We start from the raw sequence: 26,445 nt of genomic DNA, 5'->3' as shown, positions 1-26,445 counted from the left end.
TTGTTTCTGGGTGTGGAGACATATGGGGACGTGTTTTCTCTGCTATTTTTGTAGGTGCAAGAAGGCTCCAGCACAGCTGTGCTGGGTGTGAGCACTGAAACTGTGAAATGCACGGGGTAACACCCCTCAAAAGTCTGCTTGGTTTTGGCCAGGCATCCCTGAGAGATACCCATCCCCCTTCACCATGACTTTGCTACATGTTCTGGAAGAATTTCTTCCAGGAAAAGGTGCTGAGGCCTTGGCAGGGGCTGCCCAGGGAGGTTTGGAGTGCCCATGGCTGGAGGTGTCCAGGGAAGGGCTGGAGGTGGCACTCAGTGCTCTGGGCTGGGGACAAGGTGGGCATTGGGCACAGCTGGGACTCCACAGGCCTTAGGAATTTTTTCCAACCCAAATGCTTCTCTGATTTTGCATTCTCACCTCTCATTAGCTGCTCAAAGCTTCTGCTGTTTTCTTCAGGTAATCAAGGAGCTGCTTAATCCTGCTCCGAGGGCTTGGTAGTGGTTTCTCAAAATGCAGCTCATGTGGGAGTTCCTCGGAGCTGTCAGAGAGTGCAGGAGGAGGCAAACTGTGTTGGCAAGAGCCAGCTTCTTCTTCTGCCTGAGCTTGCCAACATTTCTGGTATCTAAACCTGGGGCTTTGTAGGATGCGAAATGGGAGCCTAAAAAAGGGTGGTAAATTAAGATCTGTGGGGTGAGACATGTTAAAATGCAAGTTAACCAACTCTTGCCTACAGTATTTTTGTACCAACAACAATTTTCAGCGTAGGTGAAAGGGGATTTGAATATTTTTTTGCTGAAATGATTTTTCTTTTTAAATGTCAAATGCCAAAATATGATATAATGAACAGCAGTGTACTGATATATTTAGAAATCCTATGTGGAGCTGTCTGAGCAGCATTCTCTGCAGAGCAACTCGATTCTGCAGCTCTCAGTTGTATTGAAGTGCAAGAAAACCTGGAAATCTTGAAGCTGTTTTCTTGGTTTACAGGTTTAGATCAGGGCAGAGTTGCTTAACCTCTTTTTAAATTGGCATTTTGGGTAAAATCTTAGTGGACTCTTGTGAAGAACATACATCCATGCAGCTATTCCGGAGCAGCCTTGCTGAAGATGTTTAAGATCCTGCTCAGAAATTTCCTCTCAAACCTGGAGATGAGCTGTGGGTTGTGTGTTGTGGGAAAGGGAAGCACTGTAAAGAAAATCCATGAGTGTATTTAAAGGTCTTCATGTTACTCGGTCCCAGACTTGAATCCTACTCTTATTCCCAGTTACTGAGACAAGAATAGCTCTCTGGAGTTATATTTAAAATTCCCTTGAAGGAACATCCAAAGTGGGCTTTATCCAGAGCCAAAACAAACAGCTAATGTAGAGTTATCAGCTGTTAAGAGCACTGGAGTCCAAACAAGCCCCAGATCTTACCCAAAGGTCTGAGCTTTTCTCTCCTGCTCTGCTCCTCAGGGTGAGTTAGGAAAAGATCCATTTGTTCCCTTGCAGGTTTTGGGATTTGAAGGCATTATCCAGCATTTCCCCCTTCAGGAGGTGCCCTGTGCTGGGGTTTGTTTCTGCTCTGGGAGCTTTGGCACTGAAGGACTTCAGGGAGGAGCACAAAGAATTTCACTTCGGGTTGCAAAAGCAGCGGTGCTGAAGGGTGTGGGCTTCAGACTGGTGGTTGAGGGATTAAATAACCATCCTGGAAGTTCTGCTTCCTACCTTTGGTTCTTAGATGGGAACCTGGGAGCTGACAACAATCCATAACCCAGCCTGCTGGGAAAGGAGGAGTGCCAGGAGCAGATTTGGACTGCTGTCTCTTGATGATGCTTATTTTGGTATCACTGAAGGCTTTGTGCTTCTCAGCTGCCAGTTTGGAACCTCTGGATGTGTGGCCAGGCCACAGGAGATGAGTTATGCTGATACTACAATGTAAGAAGGACATGAACTGTTGGAGCAACTCCTGGAATTGCTGAGGGGACTGGAGCAGCTTCCCTCTGGAACCAGGCTGGGAGAGCTGGGACTGTTCAGCCTGGAGAAGAGAAAGTTGTGTGGAGACCTCACAGCTCCTTCCAGGGCCTGAAGGGATACGGGGGAGCTGGAGAGGGACCCTGCATCAGGAACTGGAGTGACAGGACAAGGGGAATGGGTTCAGACTGCCAGAGGGGAAATTCAGGTTCCATAGACAGAATAAACTCTTCCTGTGAGGGTGGAGAGACTCTGGCACAGAGCAGCTGTGGCTGTCCCTGGAAGTGTCCAAGGTCAGGTGGGATGGGGCTTGGAGCAGCCTGGGATATTGGAAGGTGTTTGGGACAGCCCAGAGGGGGTGGAAAGAGGTGATTTTTGAGGTCTCTTCATTCCAAACCACTCTGGGATTCTATTCCGGAACAGAGCTGAGTGTGTGTTTTAGTCTTGCCTCCTCTTTGAACTACACAAGGGCTTAAAACAGAATTAGAAGTTCTACAAAGGTGAGCTTTGAGCAAAAAGCTTCCCCAACCCTGCTGGAAACTCACAGCCTTTGCTTTTTGTGCCACTTGGAATGGACACCCCCTTTGGAAAGGGAGGTATGTCTGGGAGAACTTTAAAAAAACCCAACTTGTCTAACAGTTCTTGCTGTGTATTCCTGTCCTGCTGGACAGTTTCTGGAAAGCTGGAGCAGGCACAATCCTTGGCTGTGTTTTCCCTTTTTAAGGAAGGGTGGGTGGTTTTTTTTCCTTTTTCCATGGCCACATTTTGTAGAAGTAAACACTTTTAAACATTTCACGGTGTGGATTTTAAACAGACAGTTGTTGTAAGGGTTGGCTGGATTCTTGTATCCCTCGTCAGATTTGGGGGCAGAGGCTGCAAGGTTTCTTTTCCATACTTCTTATCTCTGAAATCAGCTTAGTTCCTTGGGCAGGGATATGGAAGGTCCCAAAAGATAGTGCTTTTGGGCATGAGTTTCTGTAAATAGTTTGGATTTTTACAGCAGTGATGACCCATCCCAAAAAGGTGCCACTGGTTTGTAGTGGCTTTCAGCAGGGTTATTGTGTGAGTAAATAAAGAGTTCTCATCTCCCAACATTTTTATTGCTGTAAACTTGAGATCTCTTTGTCTGGTTGGTGAAATTCTTGGATGGATGTTTCCCTGCTAAATATGGAGATTTAGGTTATTAGTAGCATTTGTTAATTCCTTGTGGGGGAAACTCCAGAAAAAATACTCCTTCACCCCATCAGTGTGGGCATATTGAAAAGTTTTGCTCAAAGTTTCGAGTTGTTAACAGCTAAATCAATGGTCTTGCTTATTTTTGTCACTCCAAAGTGTGCTTTTTCCTCCTTTTTTTTTTTTTTTTTTTTTTTTTTTTTTTTTTTTTTTTTTTTTTGGCATCTGCCAGCCTGTCTGACCACTACATTGCTTTTCATTTTCCTTACTGGCAGTCTCAAATGGGTTTGCTGCAAAGCTGTGCTGGTGAACACCCTAAAATTCAGAACTGTGTCACTAGTCTTTAAATTGAACTCTTAATTTCTTCTATTTTTCCTGATCTACCTCTGTTTAATCAAAACCTGTTTAATTAAGCCTCTGTTTAATCTTGCCAGCAGCAGATTTCCTAGGGAATGATTCCTGGGTAGCTCCCCTTGACCCTCAGTTTCCTGCAGGCTCCATTGCAAACTGGGGCTGCACCAGTACAAGGTGTGGTGGGAGGGCTTTGGTTGCTGGAAGCATCCCTGGAGGGATCTGTCAGAAGATTTTCCATCTGCTCCTGAATTCTTCCTTAAAGGCAGCAAGTGGCTTTTCCACATTGAAAGGAGCCCTTTTGGGATGAAGAATAATTTTGTGTTCTGATATTTATTGTATGTGCCAGAAGCTACAAACCCAGTGTAGGGAACATGGATTTCATTGCTCTGAGGGAAGAGCCTGGGATGAGCATTTCTTGTGTTTCTTGGAAAAATGGGAACTGCTGTTGGGATAACAGCAGACTGCTGCGGGGTTCAGTGTTTCACTGTGTGCATTGCAAAGCACTGTGGATTCACTTGGGCTGCAAAGTGTCCCAGGATGGGCTTGAAGGGACCTTTAAACGAAGGGGCCTTAAAGCTCATCCTGTTCCAGCTCCCTGCAGGGACACCTTCCACTGTCCCAGGCTGCTCCAAGCCCTGCCCAACCTGGCCTTGGACACTTCCAGGGATCCAGGAGCAGCCACAGCTGCTCTGGGAATTCCATTCCAGCCCCTCCTCACCCTCCCAGGGAACAATTCCTTCCCAAAAGCTCATTCAGCCCTGCCTTCTGGCATTGGGAAGCCATTCTCTGTGTCCTGTCCCTCCATCCCTTGTCCCCAGTCCCTCTCCAGCTCTCCTGGAGAGAGCTCTCCTTTAGGCTCTGGAGGGGATTCTAAGGTCTCCCTGGAGCCTTTTCCTCTCCAGGCTGAACAATCCCATCTCTTCCAGCCTTTCTTCCCAGCAGAGCTGCTCCATCCCTCTGCTCATCCTGGAGCCTCCCCTGGGCTCTCTCCAGCAGCTGCAGGTCCCTCCTGTGCTGGGCCCCAGGGCTGGGGCAGCTCTGCAGGTGGGGTCTCACCTGAGCCCAGGGGCAGAGGGGCAGAGTCCCCCCTCTCTCAAGCTCCCCTCGCTCCTGGGGATGCATTTCAGGGGTTTTATTTCCCATCTGCTACAAACCAGTATTTTTATTTCTCTCCTGCCCTTGTGCCAGTGGGTGTTTATAGCAGGGTTTAAAATTCAGCATTTTATGGCCACTGCAAACCTTTAACATGAGCCTTTCCATAGATCTACATGGCTCCTTTTTGCTGGGACAAAAAACTAAATTTCTTTGGCTTGTTGGGGATGCTGGTGGGTGGCTCTGGCCGGGCTGGGGAAGCAGAGCACCCCCAGTACAGCACTGGGAGGTGTGTGCATGAACTCCCCTCTGTGCTTTGCCCCTGAGAGGCAGCACAAGCAGGTTTTATGCATTAAGTGTATTTGTAGGCGACTTGTTAAGGTTCTTTTTGCATGACTTCTGCAAATTCAAATGCAATTAGCTTCTTCCTCCTGTTGCCTTATTAATTACCGTGATGGGCCTAAACTGATTTGGGACAGGATGTATCGCAGAGGATTGTGCCCTCTTCTTAAACTCTTCATCAACTCTCCAGCACATTTAGTCATTAATCTTTCAGGAAAACGGGGATGGCTTGTTGCCAGGCTTGCTCTGGAGAGGAAGGATGGCAATAACTGCTTTCTACTCTGAGTGACCCTCTGAAGGCACAGACATTCACTCCAGGGCTAAGGAAATATTCATGGAAATCCTCCTCCTTCAGACAAGCTCATTTGGAAGCAGTCCTGCTGCATTACAAATGCTGTAGGTTATTTTGTTTGTGCCTTGTTCCTATTAGAAACCTGAACCAGAAAGTACAGCAGAAATCCTGTTGGAAAATAAGAGGTAATGCAACAGCTGTATCTTGTTTAAAGCACTCACTGTGTCAGGAGCGTGGTTTTGAACCCTTTAAAACATTTTTTATTCTGTATAAATACAGAATTTATACAGAATAGGTAGATTCCTGTATTCAAATGTGTGGGCTAGCTGCTGTTTTGAAATAATGGTGATGATGAAGGAATGGCATGGTTTGGAGCAGCATTTGTTAAGGAATAATTGGGAACTAGAAGTTAATTTGTGTGCTCTGTGGTTGTTCCTGGGCTGGTGACAAGGTGGGGGGGATTGGGCACAGGTTGGACTTGCTGGTCTGGGAGGGCTTTTCCCACCTGGGATTGTACATAAGAATAAACACAATAGAAAAAAAGCCTATTTATCTGAAATGGCACCTGTGAATTACAGGGAAAGAGAAGCTAATAATAATAATAATCATAATAATGGTAATAATAAATTAATGTGGAAGTTGCTGAAGGCCTGGCATGTGTGAATGTGTGGGACTGGCAAGGCACAGTGCATGAATAATTTTTCTGAATTATTAAGAGTGACGAATATTCTCTCACAGGGAACAATAGAGGAGCTCTGCTTGTGGCTCTGACATTGTATTTTTAGTACCAACTCATTTTCAAGTATGTCAAACTCAGCTTTTTTTTTCCTTACTTGATCCTAGAAGATATTTCCTGCTGGAAGGGTTTGGAGCTCCCAAACTATGGAGGGTGGTTTAGTCTGTGGTGGGAGGGGTGGAAGGATCTTTAAGTTTTTTTTCGAACCCAAAGCAGTCTGGGATTCTATGAAATACTCTCATAAATACGGAGCTGGCTTGCAAGGTGGTTTTGCTCCCCCAGCCAGCACTGTTTAAAGGCAGCTGGAGGTGCTTTTCTCACAGGCTTTGTAGTCTAAGTCTCATCTTAACCAATTATCTCGACTAATAAAGCCTATTTTGCTCACATTCAAGCATGACTGAGTTATTATCCAGCCCTTTCCCTGTGGGTATTTAATTTTAGGGTGCTCTGATGTGGCAGAGACGAAGCTCTGTTTCATTGATGTCCAGGCCAACGTGTTTTCCTTCATGATGATGTATTTTGTGGGGTGGTGAAAAGGGTTTGGGTGACTTGGGGGCCCTGAGCTTGCTCTGATATTCCTGTGTTGAGGGACTGAGGTGCTTCCAATGTTCTCTTACACATCTGATATAATTATTATTTATTTATTTATTTATTTATTTATTATTATTATTATTATTATTATATTGATAATATTATTACGCTCTTGAATTTCCTAAATTTGTTCTCATTGGGTTTGTTTCACTGCTTCTTCCCCAACTAGAATCATAAAGGTTGAAAAAGACCTTTAGGCTCATTGAGTCCAGCTGAGTTTTCCTGTTCCTTTGCTGTTGTTTGGACCAAATTTCTCCTCAAATCCTTTCCTGTGTTCATTTCCAACAAGGAGAGCATTGTTTTGTGCTGGGGATCTCTACATCCAGAGGGAAGTTTGACTTGGGCCAGGAACTCCCCACAGTCTTTTTGGGTATTCTTGCAGCAACTCCACTTGAAAGCCTGACTTTATCAAATTTGGAGCCTTGGAATGCAATAAATGCCTGGAATTGGAATGCAGGATGATATGATGAACACCAAGGCTTTAATCAGGCTTTCTTTGGTGGGCAGTTGGGCAACACTAATAAGGAGCTCACTGTTATGAGGATTTGGAGTGGCTGAGCCCAGCAGAGCAGTCAGGAGCTGAATCAAGGCACAGCAGGGAAAGCATTGCCTGGCTTGGCACAGAAGGTGGGGTGAGGAAATGGGGTTATGCAGCACCTGGTCAGCCTTACAGATCCCCAGCTTTGCTGAAAGATGGATATCCCCCAGGTACAGGTTTTCCTGGGAGTCCTGATTTGCACACAGGAGAGGCTGGGGTGGCAGTCAGGGACGGGTGTGAAGGCAGATCCCAACTCTCAGGAGTGGCTTTTGGGCAGCCTGGTCCTGTCCCCTCCTGCCCTTCAGCAGGGTCACTTCTGGTGGCCTCTGGTATCCAGTGGAATGAGCTGGGTTGAAATAACCTCAAAACTGTCAAAGGAATAAAATAATCTTTACAAGGAATGAAAAGAGTCTTAAACATCACTGAGCTGGCTCTGCCATGGATGGAACCTGAGCTGCCTCTAATCCTGTGCAAGGAACGTGGTGTCCCCAAGGCTGGGCTGGTTTGGGTCTCCTCAAGTCTCCTCAAAAAAACCCCTCAAGAGTCAGTTTGTCTTCTTTTCAAGAAGACATGACCCATTAAAGTGTTTTTCTTTGAAAACCTCATTTCATGTTCATCTTTGCAACAGCTAAAAGCCTCCTGGCTGCTCAGGCTCTGCAGGGAGCTGTGAACAGTCCAGCCCCCAGCGTGAGGAATGAGGGGCTGCTCTCCAGCCTGGAGGTGTTTTAGGAGCTTTAGTTTTGGTCTAGATCAGGATTTAACGTTCTCAGTTGTCCACCTGCTCAAGTGGCTTTAGGGATTTTGTGCCAAATGCCTCCTGTAGTGATTATGTTATAAATCCCCAGAGAATACGTGCAGTGTCACCCTTTGGTGTGCTCCAGTTTGTGTAATTAATAGAAAATATAATAAACCAAGTCATAAATCCGTTACTTTCTTGTTTGTGCTTCCTTTCAGTTTTGTGTATGGAAGATAATCCAAGTAGCTCTGTTATTGTAGATGTGAAACTTGTAGCTAAAAGAGGATTTTGCAACTCCATGAAATCTATTTTTATTTTAATGCTGGATGTATCTCAAGTTTATTTACAAAAAATAATTGCAAATTCACATCTCTGTAATTTTTTTCCTTCTCTGCACATTTTTAGGGAAAACGCTGATTTTTTTTTTGTTTTGTTTTAATTTATTTGTGTCCCAGGTCCAAGGAGCTAATAAAGGAAGCGATCCTTGACAATGACTTCATGAAGAACCTGGAGTTGTCCCAGATCCAGGAGATTGTGGATTGTATGTACCCCGTGGAGTATGGCAAGGACAGCTGCATCATCAAGGAGGGAGATGTGGGTTCCCTGGTCTATGTCATGGAAGGTAGGGTTGGGAAAGATCTTATTTATTTTTTTCAACACTTAGAGACAAAAACTTTCATGGGAAAAAAGTTTTCAAGAGAAAGAGGTTGTCTAAATATGGTTGCTTAAAAATTGTGTGGACGGCTTCTGCCTGGAAATTTCTGTCTGGATTTGTGTGCTGATCTGGGTAAAGAAAGGAGGTGAAAGCTGTTAACCCTGCAGTGGAATAAACCTCCCCTAAGCAGAGTTCCTGTTCCTGGAGGGAATGGTTTGCTGGAAAAATGAGGATTTTACCAGAAGGAATGGTGCTGTGGAGATGGGAAGTGGCTGTGGAAACAGGGAGAATGTGGTCACAGCCTTCTCCCAGGAGTAAATGTTGGTGCAGCACGTGGGGCTCTCCACAGGAGCTGTGCTTAAAGGATGGAAAATGGTGTTGGTGCATCCTGGACACAGAGGAAGTGCAGCACCTGTTCTGGAGCACATCTGCTTTGTCACAGGGTGTGCTGGGGTTTCTCAGGGAACACCAGAGCAGGGCGTGCTCAGCTTTGTAAAAATCTTCCAACAGATGTTGCCAGTGCTCTGTCTTTTCAAAATCCCAGCTCCATGTGTTTGGTATTGTCTTCTTTCCAGGTTCTCTCACTCTCCACGTGTCAAACTGAGCATATTTTGTGTGTATTTGTGCTTTTTATTTTTAAGGAACTGCATGTCAGCTGTCAGAGTTACTGAGCTGGATCAAACCTTGTGTGAAATCCAGCATCCCTCTCCTCAGAGTGGCTGATCTGAGTTCTGAGGGAAATATCCCTGAATTCCTTCCTGGTGTGATTTAGTGCCCCAGTGGATAAATGCTTATCAAATTCTTCTTGCTCCTCACCAGAACTATCTGGTGGACTCAAACATTTTGGCCAGATAACACCTAAAGGGAGTGGAGGTTTTTCACTTGCCCATCTATATCTTAATATCTTGAATTGTTCTTTCAAACAAAAATCTTTCCAAGGCAGCAAGCCATCCTTTAAACAAGCTTTCCTGCCAAATTCCTCATGCTGTATAGTTGCAAATACTCCTCACTGCTTTCCCAAAACAACTTGAAGCTTCTGTCCTTTTAAGGTTAAGTCCTTTCTCAAGGCACAGGTTTTATTCCTCTGGTTTTTCATAGTTTTGAATTTTGCACATTGAAATGGTTTTTGTGTGAATTATGTGTATCCACCCCCAGCACTGCATGGAAAGATTTAAGGTTTTCAGTCCTCTGGATAGAGAGACTACTTTGAGGTGCAGAATCTGTTCTGTTGATGATAAAAAACTACTTTAACATAACCCTTGAATACAATTTTCTTCCTAGTGGAAATGTGGAGAATTTGCACTGTGCAGTGCTGTGCTTACTTCCCAAATTCCCCCCACACCAGAGGTTTGCTTATGGGGGTTTTGCTGCTGGCAGCTTTTGGGATGTTGTGTTCCATGCTGTGCCTTGAAAAAAATCCCTGAGAACAGGACATGTTGGAATCAGGGTGTGTTTATCTCCTGCTCAGCCTCTTCCCACTCCCTGGAGAGGATTTTTGGAGGGATTTAGGGGCAGAACTGTTTCCAGCAGGGTTTGGGGTATTGAGCACAGATTGGTACTCAGATAACCCTTTACTACTGATAGAGTTTATCATATCTATGTGATAAAATGATATTATTTATCAGATATTATTTATCAGATGGTTGTGTGGCGATGAGTATGCAACAAATGTGTGCCAAAAACAAATATTGTGTTTTTTGGGCACTTGAGGTTTTCCATGTTCCCCTGGCAGCCCTGTGTGTGTGAGGGCACGGCTTGGCTCTTCCCTTGGCTTTGTAACTTAATTTAAGATTATTTAGATAGCTCCCTAAATATGCATAATGCTTTGCAAACCCAATTATGGAGAGTTTATTGTCTATGTTTAGACATAATGCAATGAGTGATGATGAAGTCATGGAAATGGGAGAGGACATTTTCAAATAGGTTGGGCTGTGGTTATGAGAACTCATTTTGGTTTATCATTCTGTGTCCTCTCAATTATTAACACAATAAACCCAAATAAAAATTCTGTTCTTTGCAAAATTCTACTGAAGAGACCCATCTTTGAGTATTACTGAGAGGTGTTTTCTCAAAAATCAGATAAATGCTGTCCTCCTTCCATTAATTCCTTTTTCTTTCCTTACTTGGGCCCTTGCTCTTCTTTGAGATGGTAGTGAGAAAAACCAGAGCTTTGAGTCAGGAGCTGAAGATGAATTTTCTCAGCAAGCAGAATCCTGAATTTAGAGCTTCTTTGCTTTTAATAAATCTAATAAGCTTTTTTTATATATATTCTGAGGTGATTTCAGCCACAGTGTGTGTCTTGCTGGCCAAATTCCCACCTCTAGGGATATGAGGGCCCCCAGTTCAGGCTGGTCCCACCACATCTTATTCTTTAAAACACTTTATTTCTCTGGCTTCACCTTGCCTGTGCTGCTCTTTCAGCCCTCTGGGAACACCCCTTGATTCCCTTGTGTTCAAAATGTAGCAAGAAACCCCCTGAACTTTTCCTTATTAACTGAAATGGGTCAAGAGGTGCCCTAAACCTTGAGCAACAGCAAAAAAATTCCCTTCAAAGCTGTGCTTTGAAGGTGGGAATGAGTGTGTTTGTGATGTGACAAGTATCCATCAGGGGTTGAAATTGCTGGCAGCATTAAACATCCCTGCTGTGCCCACCTCCAGCAGGAATATTCCTCCAGGCTGAGAGACTGGGGATGAAAAGGGGGATGAGTGATTAAACTACTCCCCACTGGAACTCTCTGCTCTGCAGGGAAAACAATTGTGAGAGGGAAATAAACTTATTTATTTGATATAGTCCTTTTCCTGGGAGAAAGTTTGCTGCTCTGAGAGGGGTTCAACAGATTATTTGTTTTCAAATTGAGGGTTCTTACAGCAAAAAAAAAAAGTTCTTGTTAATTAATCATAAATGAGTCCTCTACCTCTATTTTTAGTAAGGGAAAAAACCTAAACATTTTCCAAGCGAGAGTTTTGCAGGCTTGCATTTGCTGACTTCACAGCATTGCTAAAATTTGGCTGAAAACAAATTTTAAAAATGTTGCAACCTGGAGAGGTGTTTTCAGAGAGCTCCACCTCAGACCTGGGAGGTGTTGACAGGCTGGAGCTGTGTGTGGCTGTCTCACACTGATGAGGATCAATGGGATATCCCACCTCTGACCCCAAATGTTTCCTCTGGCTGAGCCACTCAGCTGCAGGCTGTCAGGGAGGATTAGGGCAGGAAGATCCTGTGGAGAACATCAAGTGGCAAGGTCCAGTTTTGAGGATCTCCTGTGAATAAATAGATAAATATTCTCAGGTTTTTTTGAAATTTTAGTAATAAAGAGTAAATAGTAATAAAGTAACAAAGGTGTAAAGTAGTAATACAATTTACACCTTTAGTAATAAAGGTGTAAAAAGTCCTTCCTTGAGGGTTGGTGCCATTCCCCTGAAACATGGAAGAAATAATTAAGTGGTCCAGGGGAAGGGAGAATTCCTTGGATTAACTCCTTTGTGGCCCATGGTTTTGTTCTGGCAGTGGGTGCTGCAAAGGAATTCTGAGGCTGCACCTCTGCACACGCCTGGAGAACCTGAGGGAAGAAAAATCCCTGTGTGCTCCTGCTTCAGGCATGGAAAGGGAAGAAGCAGCTTTTTGAGAACCAGCCTACACTTCCTCCAGCCCCTGTTTTAGTAGTTTCCTCTCTCCTCTTAAATTTCCTTTTATTTCTGTCTTCAGTCATAGGGATTTGCCTTTTATTTTTAAAGGTGACTTTGTCTCTTGCTTCCTTCTTGGTAGCTCCTCCAGAGGAAGGCTCTAACTGTGATTTCCCATGGGAACATGGGTTTCTGGGAGTCCTGGGAAGCAGAGTATTCCTAGAATTGTGGGATTCGGGTGTTGATAAGGGAAGCCAAACAAAGTCCATGTGGCTGTTTGAACTGCACAGACAAATGGGAGGCTGTGGCAGCCCTTCCATGGGGCCTCTGAGGGGTGAAATCCTCCTCTGGGAGGCTCTGGGGGTTTTTCCTGTTGAATCCAAAGCAAAGCAGACACATGGATGTTGTCTGTGCTCTCCTCACTGCTGTCTGCCTGCACAGCCTCTGCCCCAAGGCTTCATCCTCAGTGTGTTGGCACTGGCACTTCTTACTTCCCACGTGTTCCTTTTCCCTCCCCTTGGCTTTTCCCACCTGGGCAGTGCCCTGCTTTCCCCCCAGGGTCACTGCAGTCATCCCCAGTGCTGTGTTCAGTCTTTGTGTCACCTCCCTCTGACCCTTCTTCCCTCTCTTTCTGTGGATGTGATTTAACAGGACTAATTCCCTTGTAGGATCTGATGAGTCACATCCTCCTCCTCTCAAGGGAAAGGGCTTGGTGGGACTGATACTTTAAAATGAAAATATTGTGGAGAATAGAGACCTTTTTAGATTTAAGGAACATAAATTATCTGAGGGATGGAGCAGCTCTGCTGGGAGCCAGGCTGGGCAAGCTGAGGATGTTCACCAGGAGAAGAGAAGGCTCCAGGGAGAGCTCAGAGCTTCTTCCAGGACCTAAATGGGCTCCAGGAGGGCTGTAGAGGGACTGGGGACAAGGGATGGAGGGACAGGACATGGGAATGGCTTCCCAGTGCCAGAGGGCAGGGCTGGATGGGATATTGGGAAGGAATTGTTCCCTGGGAGGGTGGGCAGGCCCTGACACAGGTTTGGTTGAACTCTGTGTGTCCTGGGCTGTTCTGGGTCACTGTCATGCTCCGGGATCACACCTGGAGAGATGGAGCTGAGCCCCTGCAGGTGGGGTTTTCCTGGCTGCACAATGTGGTTTGTCCTGTGTGCCCAAATATTGTCCTTGCTGGGCTTCCTCCAGGAAATTCCTTCCTTTCTGGGGTAGGACCTGGCAGTCTGGAGTGCTTTTCCCAAGGATATTCCTGATAACTTTGCTACCTCCCACCTCTCTGCATCTCCCAGGGGCACTGTGGAAGGTGATAACAACAGCATCCATTACAGTCAGGGCTTTTCCAACACCACTGGGGCCATTCTGCTTCCAGGACTTGTTCTGCCTCTCAGAGCAGCTGTTTTGGGCCCTACCTGAGCCTCTGAACCTCCTCTGGTCCCAAGCAAATGCCCAAGGCAGCATTTCACTGCACAGGAGTTGGCTCTGGAGCTTGGGGAGCATTCCCTCAGTGCCCAGAGGAGCTTGGTGTGGAAAGGAATCCTTTAGAAATCATGGCAATGTGGGAATTTCTGCAAAGCCTGCAACAAATTGCTGTCCTCCAAGGAGCTGCCTTTCCCAGGGCTTCCCGTGGGGTTTGGAGAAATGTCCTGTGGCAGTTTCCTCTTTGCTCTCCTGTTTCATGTGCTTTTGTACTCTTCATTTTTGTGTCCTTCATCCTGGTATTGCAGGGTTGGGCAGGAGTCGGATCAGGGTTTTTTTTTTTCCCTCTGCTCCTCTCTGGAATCCTGCAGGATTCATGGGTTTCCTGTCTCTTGGAGAAATTGGGTTGTCCTGCCAAACCCAGGGCAATGGAATGCAAATCTTCCACTGTTATCAGCTTGTTATTTTAATTTTACGGTGTCTTAATAATTAACTCCTCCAAGAGTATTATTTACCCATATTAGTGATGGGGAATTAAACATTTCTTGTACTTCATGAAATGTTCATGAGATGAAATGGGATATGAAAGGATGATTGGGCTCATGACAGATGTGGTTTGATATTCTGGATACAGCAGTTATTTTTAAAGCCGCAGAACTAAACCTTAGCACTTAAAATGCAATAAGAAATAAGGGTGAAGTCATCCCTTTTTAGCAAGGAAAACCTAACCTTTGGTTAACTAAGCCAATATTTGGTCGGGAGGAGAAGAAAATGGAATCCAAGCTGGGACTGATGACTTCAGAGTTCCCAAATTTGTGAAAGTGTTGCCGGACTGGCAGAGGAGAGGAGGGACTGGAGGGTATTTGATGATTTATACAGATATAAATCCCCCAAACAGCTCAGTCTGGTGTCTCTGTCCTGCTGCCAGCACAAATTCCTGTTGGAATTGGATGAGAGGGGCCTGCTGGCAGGTTTTTCTGCAGGGCTGTAGAAGTTTGAGTGTCGAGCTGACCTGAGAATTCCTTTCATTTTCCCAGTGAATGCCTGGCTTTCTTTGGGCTCTGCTCCTATTCACAGTGATTTACTCCTCTTTCCATTCCTCTGATCATTACCTGAGCCTCTCTGAGTCTTTCTGCGGTGTGGTACTGAAACAAAACTGGGGCAGCCTTGGCAAAAGCTGAAAGAATTCATTGCCGGGGAGGAGTTCTCTGAGTTTATCAAACAGATAAATTATTCTGTAAATGCTTTCCTACAACCTGGTTCATCCCCAGGCAGCCAGATATCCATCTTCCTCTCTCCAGGGAGAACAGTGGATAGGTGTAACGTCTTCCAAAACAGTTCCTACTGGATGACAAATGTAATTATAGTGGGTTTTTCCCCTTGCATAAGATCATAGCTGATGTGCCATTGATTTTTGTGCCGCTCAGCAGTTATGCGAAGGCTGCTTTGTGGTCAAGGGGGTTTTATTTACCAAAGGGTAAAAAAAAGATAAAGCCTCATTCATTTTATTAATAATAGCAGCTGGAAAGGGAGGCATGAACGCCTTTCTTGTCCCCCCACACTGTTCCATGACTCTCTTTTTGTTCCATGACTCCCTTTTTGAGCCACTCACTTGTGGCTCCCACAAGTGAAATGTGAAATAAAAGGGCTTTTCAGGCCAGCAGTGAACATGGAGGAGCCTGGGTTCTGACCTTTGGCCATGCCCCCTCAACTCCAGGGCTCTGTAACTCAGGCTGTGCGTGCAGATAGAAAAATTCCAGTGTTACAACTCAAATTATCATTAAAGGACCAGTGAAAGGAAGACTCTCTTTGCGTGGGCTCCACTGGCTTTGGATTCCTTGTTTGCTTGGAAGGCTCATCTACAAAAATAATCAGACCATGGGAGCTCTGTGCCCTTTGTTTCTGCTCTTGGTTCTGGGGAGAGAGCTCAAAACCACCAGTTTTGGGAAGGGGAAGGAGAGAGAGGCTGGGTCAGGATTGCACAAATACAGAATAGCCTGAGCTCGAAGGGTTCAGCTCCGGGTTCATCTGGAATCCTGCAGAGTTTCCTGTAGGAGCTCATCCCAAAGAGCTGCTGAGCAGTGACCTCATCACTGTTATTCCAGGCAGGAACGTGTGAAATAGGGGAAACTGTTCCTCTGGCTCCCAGGGAACTCTTCCATGTCCCATAAACACTTCACCTTGACTGAACATCTCTTCACCCCAGGGGAAGCCCATGAGAACATTTCCTGTATTTTCTTCTTGATGGAGGTTTCTTCTCCTTTTTTTGGTGGGAAAAACCTCCCATGGATTTTTGTGGCCGAGGCTTTGTGCAGCCCAGAAGTTTGACAGAGTTAGGTCTGAGAATGAATCCAAACAAAAGGATAAAACTGGGAGATGGGGGGGGGGGGGGAGATGTTTGCATTGCATTGTTTGGCAAAGTTTTCTGATTTTTCCTGTGCTTTGATGTGCAAGGTCCTGATCTGCAGCTTCTCTGCAGCCCTGGCAGATGGGTTTGGGGGAAAAAATGAGAATTTTGCTCTTAGGAAACAAATCAAAATGTCAGATCAATGTTTGCACTGTATTTATCTAAAATAATCGAAATTACAGTGTATCCCGGCAGCTGCTGCTCCTCACACATCCAGGCACAGATGATAATTAAATGCAATCAGAACACGTTGGATTTAAGATGGAAAAACTAATAAAAATAAGATGTTTGCCATCCTTGTGCTAAATATTTTCATAACCTCTCGGTTCTGACTGCAAAAGCTATTTTGTGGAGCCACCAGAACATGAAATAACAGTGGGTGAGCTTTCTCATATTCTAAATAGCAGCAGCAGCTGGGATTGGAGATGCTGCAGATCTGGAAAAGCAATAATCCTGGGGTAGTTCTGCAGCCCCATCCTTCCAGTGGAGCTCCACAAGGGACTCTTTATCTCTGCTGTAAACTTTTATCTTGGAGTAGGAGGTAACTTAAAGTCATTTTCTGCCTGGATGGTGGTTTTTTTTATTCTTTTTACTGGTAGTGATATGTAACTTCACAAGCTTCCTAAAGTTAATTGTATTTTTTGTTTCTTCTCGTTCTTCTGCTCCCAGCTCTTTCCTCTCATGACTTTTTTGAGGGGATGGAAAGGTCCAGGAGCTTTTATAAGGTCTTTGTTTATAACTATGTGAAATCTGACTTAAATGAGATTTTTTTTTTTCCCCAGAGTTTTCAGCCCAAAACACTGTGTTCTTTTGCCCAGTTCTCTCGTGACAGTCATTCCCCTCAGAAATGGGAAGTCCAGTTATAATGTGGATTAAAGGTGTGCAGTGGGGAGTGAGGAACTGGCTGTAGCAAAGCCCTGCTGCCTTTAGGATCATGGGACAAGTCAGGGTGGAAGGGGCATCTGGTGCCACATCCCTGCTCCAGCAGAGTCATCCCAGAGCACCTGGCACAGGATTGTATCCATTGAGAATGTGAGTAACTCAGGAATTTACTGCAGGCGTCCCTGCAAAAAAATATTCCTAAGGATTATGGAACCATTTGTGCCCCTAAACCTGTAACCCATGGCAGGGGTGGAATGAGATGAGACTTAAAGTTCCTCCCAACCCAAAGTTTAGGATTTATTTGGCAGAAGTAAGATGGAAAACTGACTTCACCGCTGAAATTTAAGTTTTCCACTGATCCCTGGAGGTTTGTAGTAAACCATGGGGTAAAAATTCCACAGTGGCTGAGGAAGATCCCCAAGTGTCAGGGCCTAGGATAGAGTTGTTTTTAGAGCCAGCTGGTCAACGTGCCCTGAAATGAGAACCAGCTCCAGAGATCTCCATTTAACACTGCATTCCTGTGTTCAAACTTGGACTGAAGAAACCCATGGAAGATCATTTTTTAAAGGCAAGGAATATTTTTGTTTCTGGTTATTACAAGATAAGAGAAGGAGATGTCCTTGGGAATGTTCATCTGGAGGGAACAAGTGGACCTGCTGGATGATGAATGAAAAGAAAGGAAGTTTATTTTCTGCTTTCCACCAGCAGCCTCAGCTTATTATCATTTGTCAGCTCTCTCCAGGACATTGTTTTCCTTCTTGGAAAAACCAGGCCTTTTCCACAGACCCCACTTGGCTGAACATATTTAACACTGCAGAGCACATTTAAGACTGCAGAACTTACTTTGCTCATCATTGCTGCTGGGAGGATCATTTATTTCCTGCTCTTGTGCTCTGTCAACTGGAACAAGAACCATTTGGGTTTCCTTAGGAGCTTTGGGTGGTGGTTGGGATGATCAAGGGCTGAGAAGTCCCAACAGCTTCTTGTGCAATTTTGCCTTTTAAATTTTAATGGGAATCTCAGTTTTCTGTCTTGTTTTAGCAAAATAAATCCAAGTTCCCAGAATTGTTTGGGCTGGGAAGGACATTAAAGAACCTCTCATTCCCTGCCATGGGCAGGGACACCTTCCACTCTCCCAGGTTGCTCCAACCTGCCCTCAAACATTTCCAGGGAAGCCTCTGATTTAGCTGACAAAAAAAGCAGGGCTGGAGCTCTTTATTCCTCTTCCTGTCCCCCAGATTTGTTTCCCAGTTCTGCAGCCGGGTGATTTCCATGTGTTAGCATTCCAAGCCAGGTCCTTGGGTGACACAAAGCAGCACAGCCCCATCTGTCACCGAGCTGCTGTCTCCATGCTCTGTTTAATGTTGTTATTTACCAGAGGAGGATGAGCAGTAAGTGAAACCTTTCCTTCGTGCTCTGGCCTCAAACAAGGCAGCTGAAAAAAGAGAATCAGAGCTGGGGCCAAAGCAGAACATAAAATCTCACAGTAAATGAAAGCTGATGGGAGGCAATGGAGTGTGGAATGGCATATGGATGTGGGGACTTCCCCCGAGGGCTGCTCAGGGCTGATTGGGCCAAGGCAAGAAGGAGCATGGGGAGACCTCAAAGGGACATCTTCCCCCATCCCAGGCTGCTCCAAGCCCCAATGTCCAACCTGGCCTTGGACACTGCCAGGGATCCAGGGGCAGCCACAGCTGCTCTGGGAATTCCATTCCAGCCCCTCTCCACCCTCCCAGGGAACAATTCCTTCCCAATATCCCATCCCGCTCTGCCCTCTGGCATTAGGAAGCCATTCCCTGTGTCCTGTCCCTCCATCCCCTGGAAAGAATCTCTCTTCATGTTTCCTGTAGCTCCTTCAGGCCCTGGAAGGCCACACTGAGGTCACCCCAAAGCTTCTCCTCTCCAGGCTGAACAATCCCAGCTCTCCCAGCCTTCCCTCCCAGCAGAGCTGCTCCATCCCTCTGCTCATCCTGGAGCCTCCCCTGGAATCTCTCCAAGTCCCTCTTATGCTGGGCCCCATGGAATGGATAAATCCCCATTCCTTAGGGTTACTGGTGTCTAAACAAGTTAAGGGTTAAAAACTCTCCCTGGGCTTTTGTTCCCCCTGAGTAAGTGATGAAAACTATCTGTTTTCTAACACAGTTTTAATTTTCTGAACCCTACAAGTCAGAATTGGCACTCAGGAGGCGTTTCCAGAACTGTGCATTGTGCTGCAGTGCACAGCAAAAAGAGGTGCTGGAGATTTATTTCCCTGTCTGGAGATGAGTTATAAGTACTTTCACCACATTATGCAGATCAGCTGTCAGACTGTGGGATATCTGCATCAGAAATGGCTCTGATTCCAGAATAGAAATCAGGGAGTATTCACTCCAATATTACAAATTAGTGATTTTAAGAGCTCCATAAGGAGTAGAAAGAATCATGGTTTTTTACAGCTCATAATAAACAAGTTAATGCAGTGACAGTGCTGTGGGAGTGACGAGCACCAGTGTGAAGGCTTCTCAGGGTCCTGTCAGACTGGTTTGGATTGTCCTGTGTTTGTTCAGGATGTCATTCCCCATAATGGGGAGGTCCTGGCACAGGTTGCCAGAGAAGTTGTGGCTTCCCAATCCCTGGAAGTGTCCAAGGCCTTAAAGCTCATCCAGTTCCACCTTCTGCCATGGGCAGGGACAGCTTCTACCAGAGCAGGTTGCTCTGTATTGTGGAGAAGGGGAATAGGGAATGGAAACATTCCAGGGGTGAGGGGCTTTCCACCGTCTGGGAATTAGGAGTCACCAGCAGATCCAAACAGGCAACAACTCCTAAGAGCAAAAAAATTGCTTTGTTTTCTTCTTTTTTTTCCAGTGGTGAAAGGCAGGATACAAATTTGACATAAACAATTCCTTAGGAAATGTAGAGAGTTTTACATTCCAAGTATGATTCCCTTCCTAAGGGAATGTGTAATTTTATTAATTTGACTTAGCTGTTTCCTTCCATGGCATTTGTTCTGTCAGTTTTGCTATGTGCAGGACATTTGGAATATCTCCCTGGTGGCCTGTGAGACCTTGTGCTCACTCATCCCTGGACGTTCTTCCTGATCCCTAGAAAGATTTGAAGCATGGAAAAGGCACCCTTTAAACAGAAGGGCTCACTGAATCTTGGTGTGCACTAACAGCTCTCGTGTTCCTTTTGAAAGAAACGCTTTCCCAACAACCCTGCTCTGGTTCAGCCTAATGATTACCACAAAAACCTGGCCAGAACAGGTTGGGAGCAGCTGCAAACGGAACTGTTCAACATCACAGATTCATATCAGGCTCTAATGAGGCAAAAATTAGCTCTCCCCATGGCAGATGATTGCTAATGTGCTGGAATATTGCTGCTGCTGCTCTCTCCAGCCTGCTTGGAATTCTAACATCATCCCCTCACACGGGCAGGACTGGGAGCTGGGAGAACACCCTGCTTCTCCTTGCGGGGCTCAGTTCTTCAGGACAACAAATTCGAGCAGAGAAAAGAGAACTGGGTTTGTTAAATGACTGAGTTTTTCCAAAATCAGGCATTGCTGCCTCTCATGTCAGAGCTCCAGTGGTTCAATCCAATTCCCTGAGTGCTTTAGCAGGGAATTGCACCTTCCCTGTTCCCGATGGTGAGCTGGGCACAAAGGTTTGCTGGAGGAATGGACACCACAGCTCCTCCTCAGAGCTTTCCATCACAAAAACAGCCTGAAAACTGGTCTTTGCTGGGAGAAAACAACACCTAAATTTATTACCTGGACAAGAAATTAAACTTTAACGATTGGTTTGTTAATGAAGGTGATTAAAGCAAAGTGTCTCAGCTTTTTCCTTGCTTGTTCTGTGGTGAGGAGTTCAGGTAGAACATCTGGCTGGGAAAGTCATCCAGCAGGGAAGCTGAGTGATTTTTCCTCCAGGGCTAAAAGCCCCAGTCATAAGGAGTCTGGAGAGTTGCTGATGGAGTATTGAGAACACTTCCACCCCTCAGGCCCCACACCCCCGTGGCTGACTAATGATATCATAAAAAACCAAAAGGAAACAACTGGGACACAAGAGGTCTTCCTGGTAGATGGGAATATAAACACTGTGCTTCTGTTACGCTTTTGGACAGAAATGGTTCACTGTGTTCTTTTTTTACAGAACTTTCACCCTTCAGGGCATGATTTAGGACTTTGGATTAAAGCTTTGTCCTTTCCAGAGGTAAGGGCCACTTCTTGAAATATAAGAAGTGCTTGCATCTTGTCTCTGCTGTGGGAAGTTTAGCTGGAGACACTCTGCCAGTTAAAAATATTGATAATGGCATTATTATCGAAGCTAAGTGAATTTGAAAATCCAAATGTGCCAGGCTGCTGTCTTGCAGCAAGTTTGGGTGGAAGCACCTCCAGCCTGACCATCATCACTGGGCACTTTCTGCTCTCTGGCTAAATGATCTCTCTGTGTCTTTGAAAAGATCTGTTTCCCCCCTGCAGCCTTCCTGAACGACCTCCTGATCCCAGATTGCCACACAGTCCTTGCTATGTGGTTCGTCTTGATCTCAGGATACATCCCAAATTTCTTGATGTGATCGGCGACTGCTTTGTTAAGGACTTCCCCTGTACAATAACCCAAGCACTGTGTGTGGAAATGAAATGATTTTACCTGACAAAATGAGGGATTTTTGTGGTATTTACCAAAGTTACACCTAATTCTTACGGGGGAAGAGCAGCCACATTCTGTTGTTGATGAGCTTTAACAAAGGCCTTACAGGAGATTTTTTTCCCCAATCAGGGAAATTTTTTTCCCTATTTTCTTCCTTCTGTCATTGTTACAAGTCACCTCCTGAGCTGTTGTTGCTAAGCTGCCCTAAGAATTTGCATTCCCAGGCAGTCTGAAACTCTCCTAATTTCAAGAATAACCTCAGCAAGAAGCAATTCCGTAACCTAAAACGTGGGCTGGAAACAGCTACTGGTGTGTTTGGTCTATTATTCGTGCCAGGGAACATCTCCTTGGGCTGCTGTGCAATCCAGAGGAATCTGTTTTACAGGATGTGTGGCATTCTCCCCTCAGCTCCCCTGTGCAGGTTAATAACCTCAAAAATGGTTTTGTTTCACAGCCAACACCACCAAGGAGGTGAGGGGAAGGGAATGCTTGCCTCAGGAAAAGGCAGTCTTCTTGTCTTTTAAAATGTATTGATTCCTGCACTGTGGGAACCTGGGGAATGGAGTAACAGCATGTGGCATTTGTGTCTCAGTGAATGAGGAAAAACGATCAGCAAACACATAAAGCCATTGAGGAAAAGCAGCATGGACAGACAGAAAGGGTTTTATTGACTACTGCAGTGGAATGGCAGAGTGGTTGTGCTAATAAAGTCATTTTACCTGCTTGGGGCAGGAAGGAAGGCAGGGCTTGGAGGAGGAGAAATTCCCTGGTAGAGGAAGCATGGGGGTAGAGTCTGTGCTCTGTGTGGACACCCAGCCTTGGGATAAGCTATAAACCTGCCCAAAACATGGAGTGAACCCTGAGCAGGGTGAAAGAGGAGCACTCAGTGCTGTGAACAAGCCAGTATTAGCTTTGCAAGCAGGTTGAGGCTGTCTCCAAGGCAGAGTCCAACAGGATTCGGCAGAGTGACAAAATCTGAGGGATTGTATTGTTTTTTTGTGGGTCTCCCCAGCACTCTCAGCCTGGAAAAGCACAGCACATTCCTAAAGAGCTGGGTTTCACCTCCAAAGGAACAAAACAAACCCCAATTGTCCTGGCTGGGAAGAGACATTTATTTTTAGAAGCCCCCAGGTTCCACGCAGACATTAATTATGAATTAATCTGCTCAGGTGATCAGTATTCAAAGCAGCTGTTCCCAGCAGGCTGCACACCAACAATTAGTCAGTGACTCCCTTTGTTGAATATTCCTAAGTGAATCCCTACTGAGCAATTCCATAATCATCAGTAAACCAGGGAAAAACAGTCCCATTTGTTTTGGTGTTACTTTACTGACCAAACCCGTGGCTAAAGGTTTTATTGTACTTTCAAGTCTTATTTCCTTGGAGAGAAATCCCATTACCTGCTCTGGACTTGCACTCCTTTATCTTGGTTTCCTTTTCTGAGTGATGATGGAGTGTGGGCCAGGTGGTGTTTGTGGGACATTTTGGTGCTGGAACACAGCTCTGACAGTGTCATGCTTTTCTCCTTCATCCTTCTTTCCCAATCCATTCCCTCATGGCTTTGCACCCGCTGGGTCTCACCTGAGGAGTCACTCCCAAGGAGATGCAGGTTCTGGTTTTCCGCAGCACAAAAGCAGATGCCAATGTCTGCCTCCCTTTTTGGACACACCAATATTTCACACGATTGCTGCTCCAGGCTCGGGGAGATGCCTCAGCACCTCATTTATTTTGGATCCAGTCTGCCATCCCCTCTCCAGATGAATTACATTTGCCCACAGGAGTCCCTTTTCCCTCAGCCTGAAAACATTTTCTGTCATTCTTGATCCTCTTCATAATTTTCAGTGGGTCAGGAAACAACCCTTTCATTTAGAGGGAGAAAATACAGGTGTAGAAAGACATTTTCTCTTCTCCCAGCTATTTGGTAGGCAATACAAGAGACTGGCTTTGAAAATATTGGCAGGCTTAAAAATGCCTCCATCTTTCATGTGTAGGAAAGAAAACCTGTCTGTGACCTTTCAAGTGCCTTTGTTTACTTTTTGGAAGGTACTTCAAAGAAAAAGCAAGATTTAAGAGGAATTTGCTATTTAATGGGTCAATAAAGTATCCGATAAGGTGAGACTGCTGCTTTCCCAGCCCAAAATAAATCACAGCACACACCAGCCTTGCGCCCAAAAAGCTCTAGAGAGCAGCTATGAAAAAATATGTCTTGGTGGGTGATTGTTCTGGGCCGTCTGGTGACGTCCCCAAGTCATGACTGTGTCCTTTCAAGCACGGCAGCCACGTCACTGCTGTGATTCATCCCAGAGCCTCCAATGTTTCTGGCTCACATGGGCATGGTTTGTTTTCCTGCTATCAGGGTAATTTGTAGAGGTGTTTAATAGCTGATTCAGTTCTGATTTGGCAGCAATTGCAGCCTTTCAGACGTTCAGGATTGCTGGCTTTGTGTCCGTGTGGCAAAAAACGCCCCAAACAAAAACCGACCCTGCAAAACTTGTGGCAAGAGTGTTTATGAGCTGTTGTATTTAAATGGATTTGTGTGTTGAATATGATCTAGCAGAAAATCTGTGCTTTGCTTGTGTGTTATGGAGATAAAGCAGTCAGGCACTACTGGGCTGTTTATTATGGGTTTGTTTTTCTGGAAGATGCTCATTTTCATCTGCTCAGAAAACACGGGCTCCTCTCTTGCGTTTTTACTGAAACTGAGTGGATTTTGCTGCCAGCAGAGAGGCTGCTGAGCTGCCTGCAGGTCTGGAGGGGAGAGATGGCAAACACCTCATCCTTGTGGAGATCACTTTGGCTGGAGGTCCTTGAGGAGGGCAGAGGAAGCTGAGATCATGTTTGTACAGCAAAATCCTTATCCCCTTTCTTCTTTATTACTCTTAAATACCCATGACTTTGGAAGCATCATTTGGAGAAATACTTGGCTACTGATCTGGACATCAGACAATAAGGTCATCATTCCTGCCAAACAGCTTCCCAGCATCCCTCAGAAAGGGAGGAGCTGGAGTTTCCTGCAGCACTTTGGATGTGTGTCCTGTCTGAAGAGCTTGATGGCATCTCCAGGCTGTGCTGGGCATCTCTGGGCTCTGGGGATGGGCTGGGGCAGCACAGTTGCACATCCCAGACATGGAGAACTCACTGCCCCCATGGTGCCTTGGGAAGGCTGACCTGAAACAGAGACTGGACAGAGCTAGAGAATAAAGTAGGTATTTATTTAAAGGCCTTTAGGATCCACCTTGGGCAGGACAGGAGCCTGACCAGGGCTACACCCCAGGTGGACTAAGAATGGTCACAAAATGGATGACCGGTCACGAGGTCTTACAGTTTTATAAAAGTTTTGGTCTATTTGCATATTGAGGTTTAATTGTCTAATTGCAGGTTGTGCAGACCCATCCTTCTTGTTTTCTTTCCTTAGTCCACCCTTGTTTGTGCTTTTGGGCCTGAAAGTTGTACTCGTTGTCCTTCGTCTTCAGCAGAAGGATTTGTTTTGACTACCTGCTCTGTGCAGAGCTGAGTGACACTTTAATATGAGGCTTGGAACTGCACCCCTGGGCAGCACAGAACCTGAAAAAAGTGAAAGCTAAAACTTAAGGCATTGTTTTCCCCTGGAAGTGTCCCAGGCCAGGCTGGACAGGACTTGGAGCAGCCTGGGATAGTGGAAGGTGTCCCTGCCCGTGGCAAGGCTGGGGACAGGATAGACTTTCAAGTCTCTTCCAACCCAAACCATTCTGGGATTCTGGGATTTTCTCCTAATTACATCATTCTGTACCAGGTTGGTAAAAAGTGTCTGGAATTTGGGAGAGGGGTGTCAGGAGTGCATTTGGGGCAAACAGCCTGAGAACAGTCAGAAGTCACCAGAGGGGCTGTGCCGAGTTTATCAGCAGTGCTGGGCAGCTGGAAAACCTTGGCTTTGCCAGGAATCAAATCCACACCTTAATACAGGAACAGGGCAAGGAGCTCTCTGATCTTGCTGATTCTGCTAAGTTCTATTTTAACCTCCCTCCCATTTCTCTGAGTTATCCCAATTGCTGATGGAACCAGGCATTGTCACCTGAAGTCGTGCTGGGACACTTGTGCCAGGGTGGTTTTGCTGCCCTTAGGGACAAGTGTGGGATTTGGATCATCCTCACTCTGCTGTGAATAACACCTCTTGTGTTAAATCATATTTCACACTGTACTTGTGAAACCGCAGAGTTTCCAAACTTGGAGGCCAGGGCATCCAAGGAGCAATTTCTCCTTCCTTGCTCTTGTTCCCAGCAGCTCTTTGGCTCACCAGCTGATGTCCCCTGAGCCAGCCAGCCCTCAGCATGCAGGGCCAGCAGTCATGGCTGCAAATTGGTGTGTTCTTCACTCCTCACAGCACTCAAGACAATGATCTCATCACGTTCTGGGAGGATGGATGAGGCAGTGTAGAGAGATGGAGGCCAAAATAGCATCTTCATCGCGAAGGACACTCGGGAACGGGCTGATAGCCCTGGAGTTGGGAGAGTGGGGAGCTGAGCAGCTGGAGAGCAGCACTGCAGAGCTTTGTGCTGATGGAAGTCTCATCCATTCAGACTTATTTGAAGTGAGATGAGAGCCTTGCTAACTGCCTGAAGTGTTCCAAGTGAGAGGTGTATGGAAATCCCCTGTGTGGGGCACAGAGACAGTTCTGTAACTGGGATAAACCCCAGGAGAGCCAGGGCATGGCCTCAGCCTTACACTTCACCTCCACACCAGGTGTCTGGTGAAGCTTTCCATGAAATGTTTAGTTCCTGATTATTTTGTAAAGCAGGCATTTTGAAATTTCTGCCATCGTGACTTGAACCAAGTTACTCAGTTTTTTGTCTGGTCTGACACCTCTTCTAATGAATATTTTGTTGTAACTCAGTGTCCATGTGTTGAGTTTCATTGTCTTTGCACCAAGCTGCTGGTATTTGCATTTGAATTGCTTTTCCAGGTCTGTCCATACTTTCTAATTTTCAATTTTCCAATTCTTCGCAGTAACAGCTAGTCAGATGAATAAAAGATGAAAAATT

At 45.6% G+C, this 26,445-nt stretch overlaps 1 protein-coding gene across 2 annotated transcripts in view; it reads left to right on the top strand.

Moving 5' to 3' along the window:
- PRKG1 (protein kinase cGMP-dependent 1) overlaps positions 1 to 26,445 on the top strand; it is a gene marked incomplete at its 5' end in the record, with an annotated part of 363,931 nt that overhangs the window by 49,772 nt on the left and 287,714 nt on the right. For both annotated transcript variants that reach the window (XM_083866088.1, XM_083866089.1), the window contains one exon: positions 8,262 to 8,428. In XM_083866088.1, the coding sequence (XP_083722214.1) occupies positions 8,262 to 8,428 (167 nt within the window). The remainder of the gene's footprint in view (positions 1 to 8,261; positions 8,429 to 26,445) is intronic.

Source organism: Zosterops lateralis, assembly GCF_965231275.1.
Source record: "Zosterops lateralis genome assembly, chromosome: 8".
In the NCBI taxonomy this organism is placed as follows: Eukaryota; Metazoa; Chordata; class Aves; order Passeriformes; family Zosteropidae; genus Zosterops; species Zosterops lateralis.
This window is presented reverse-complemented; position numbering and strand designations above follow the sequence as displayed.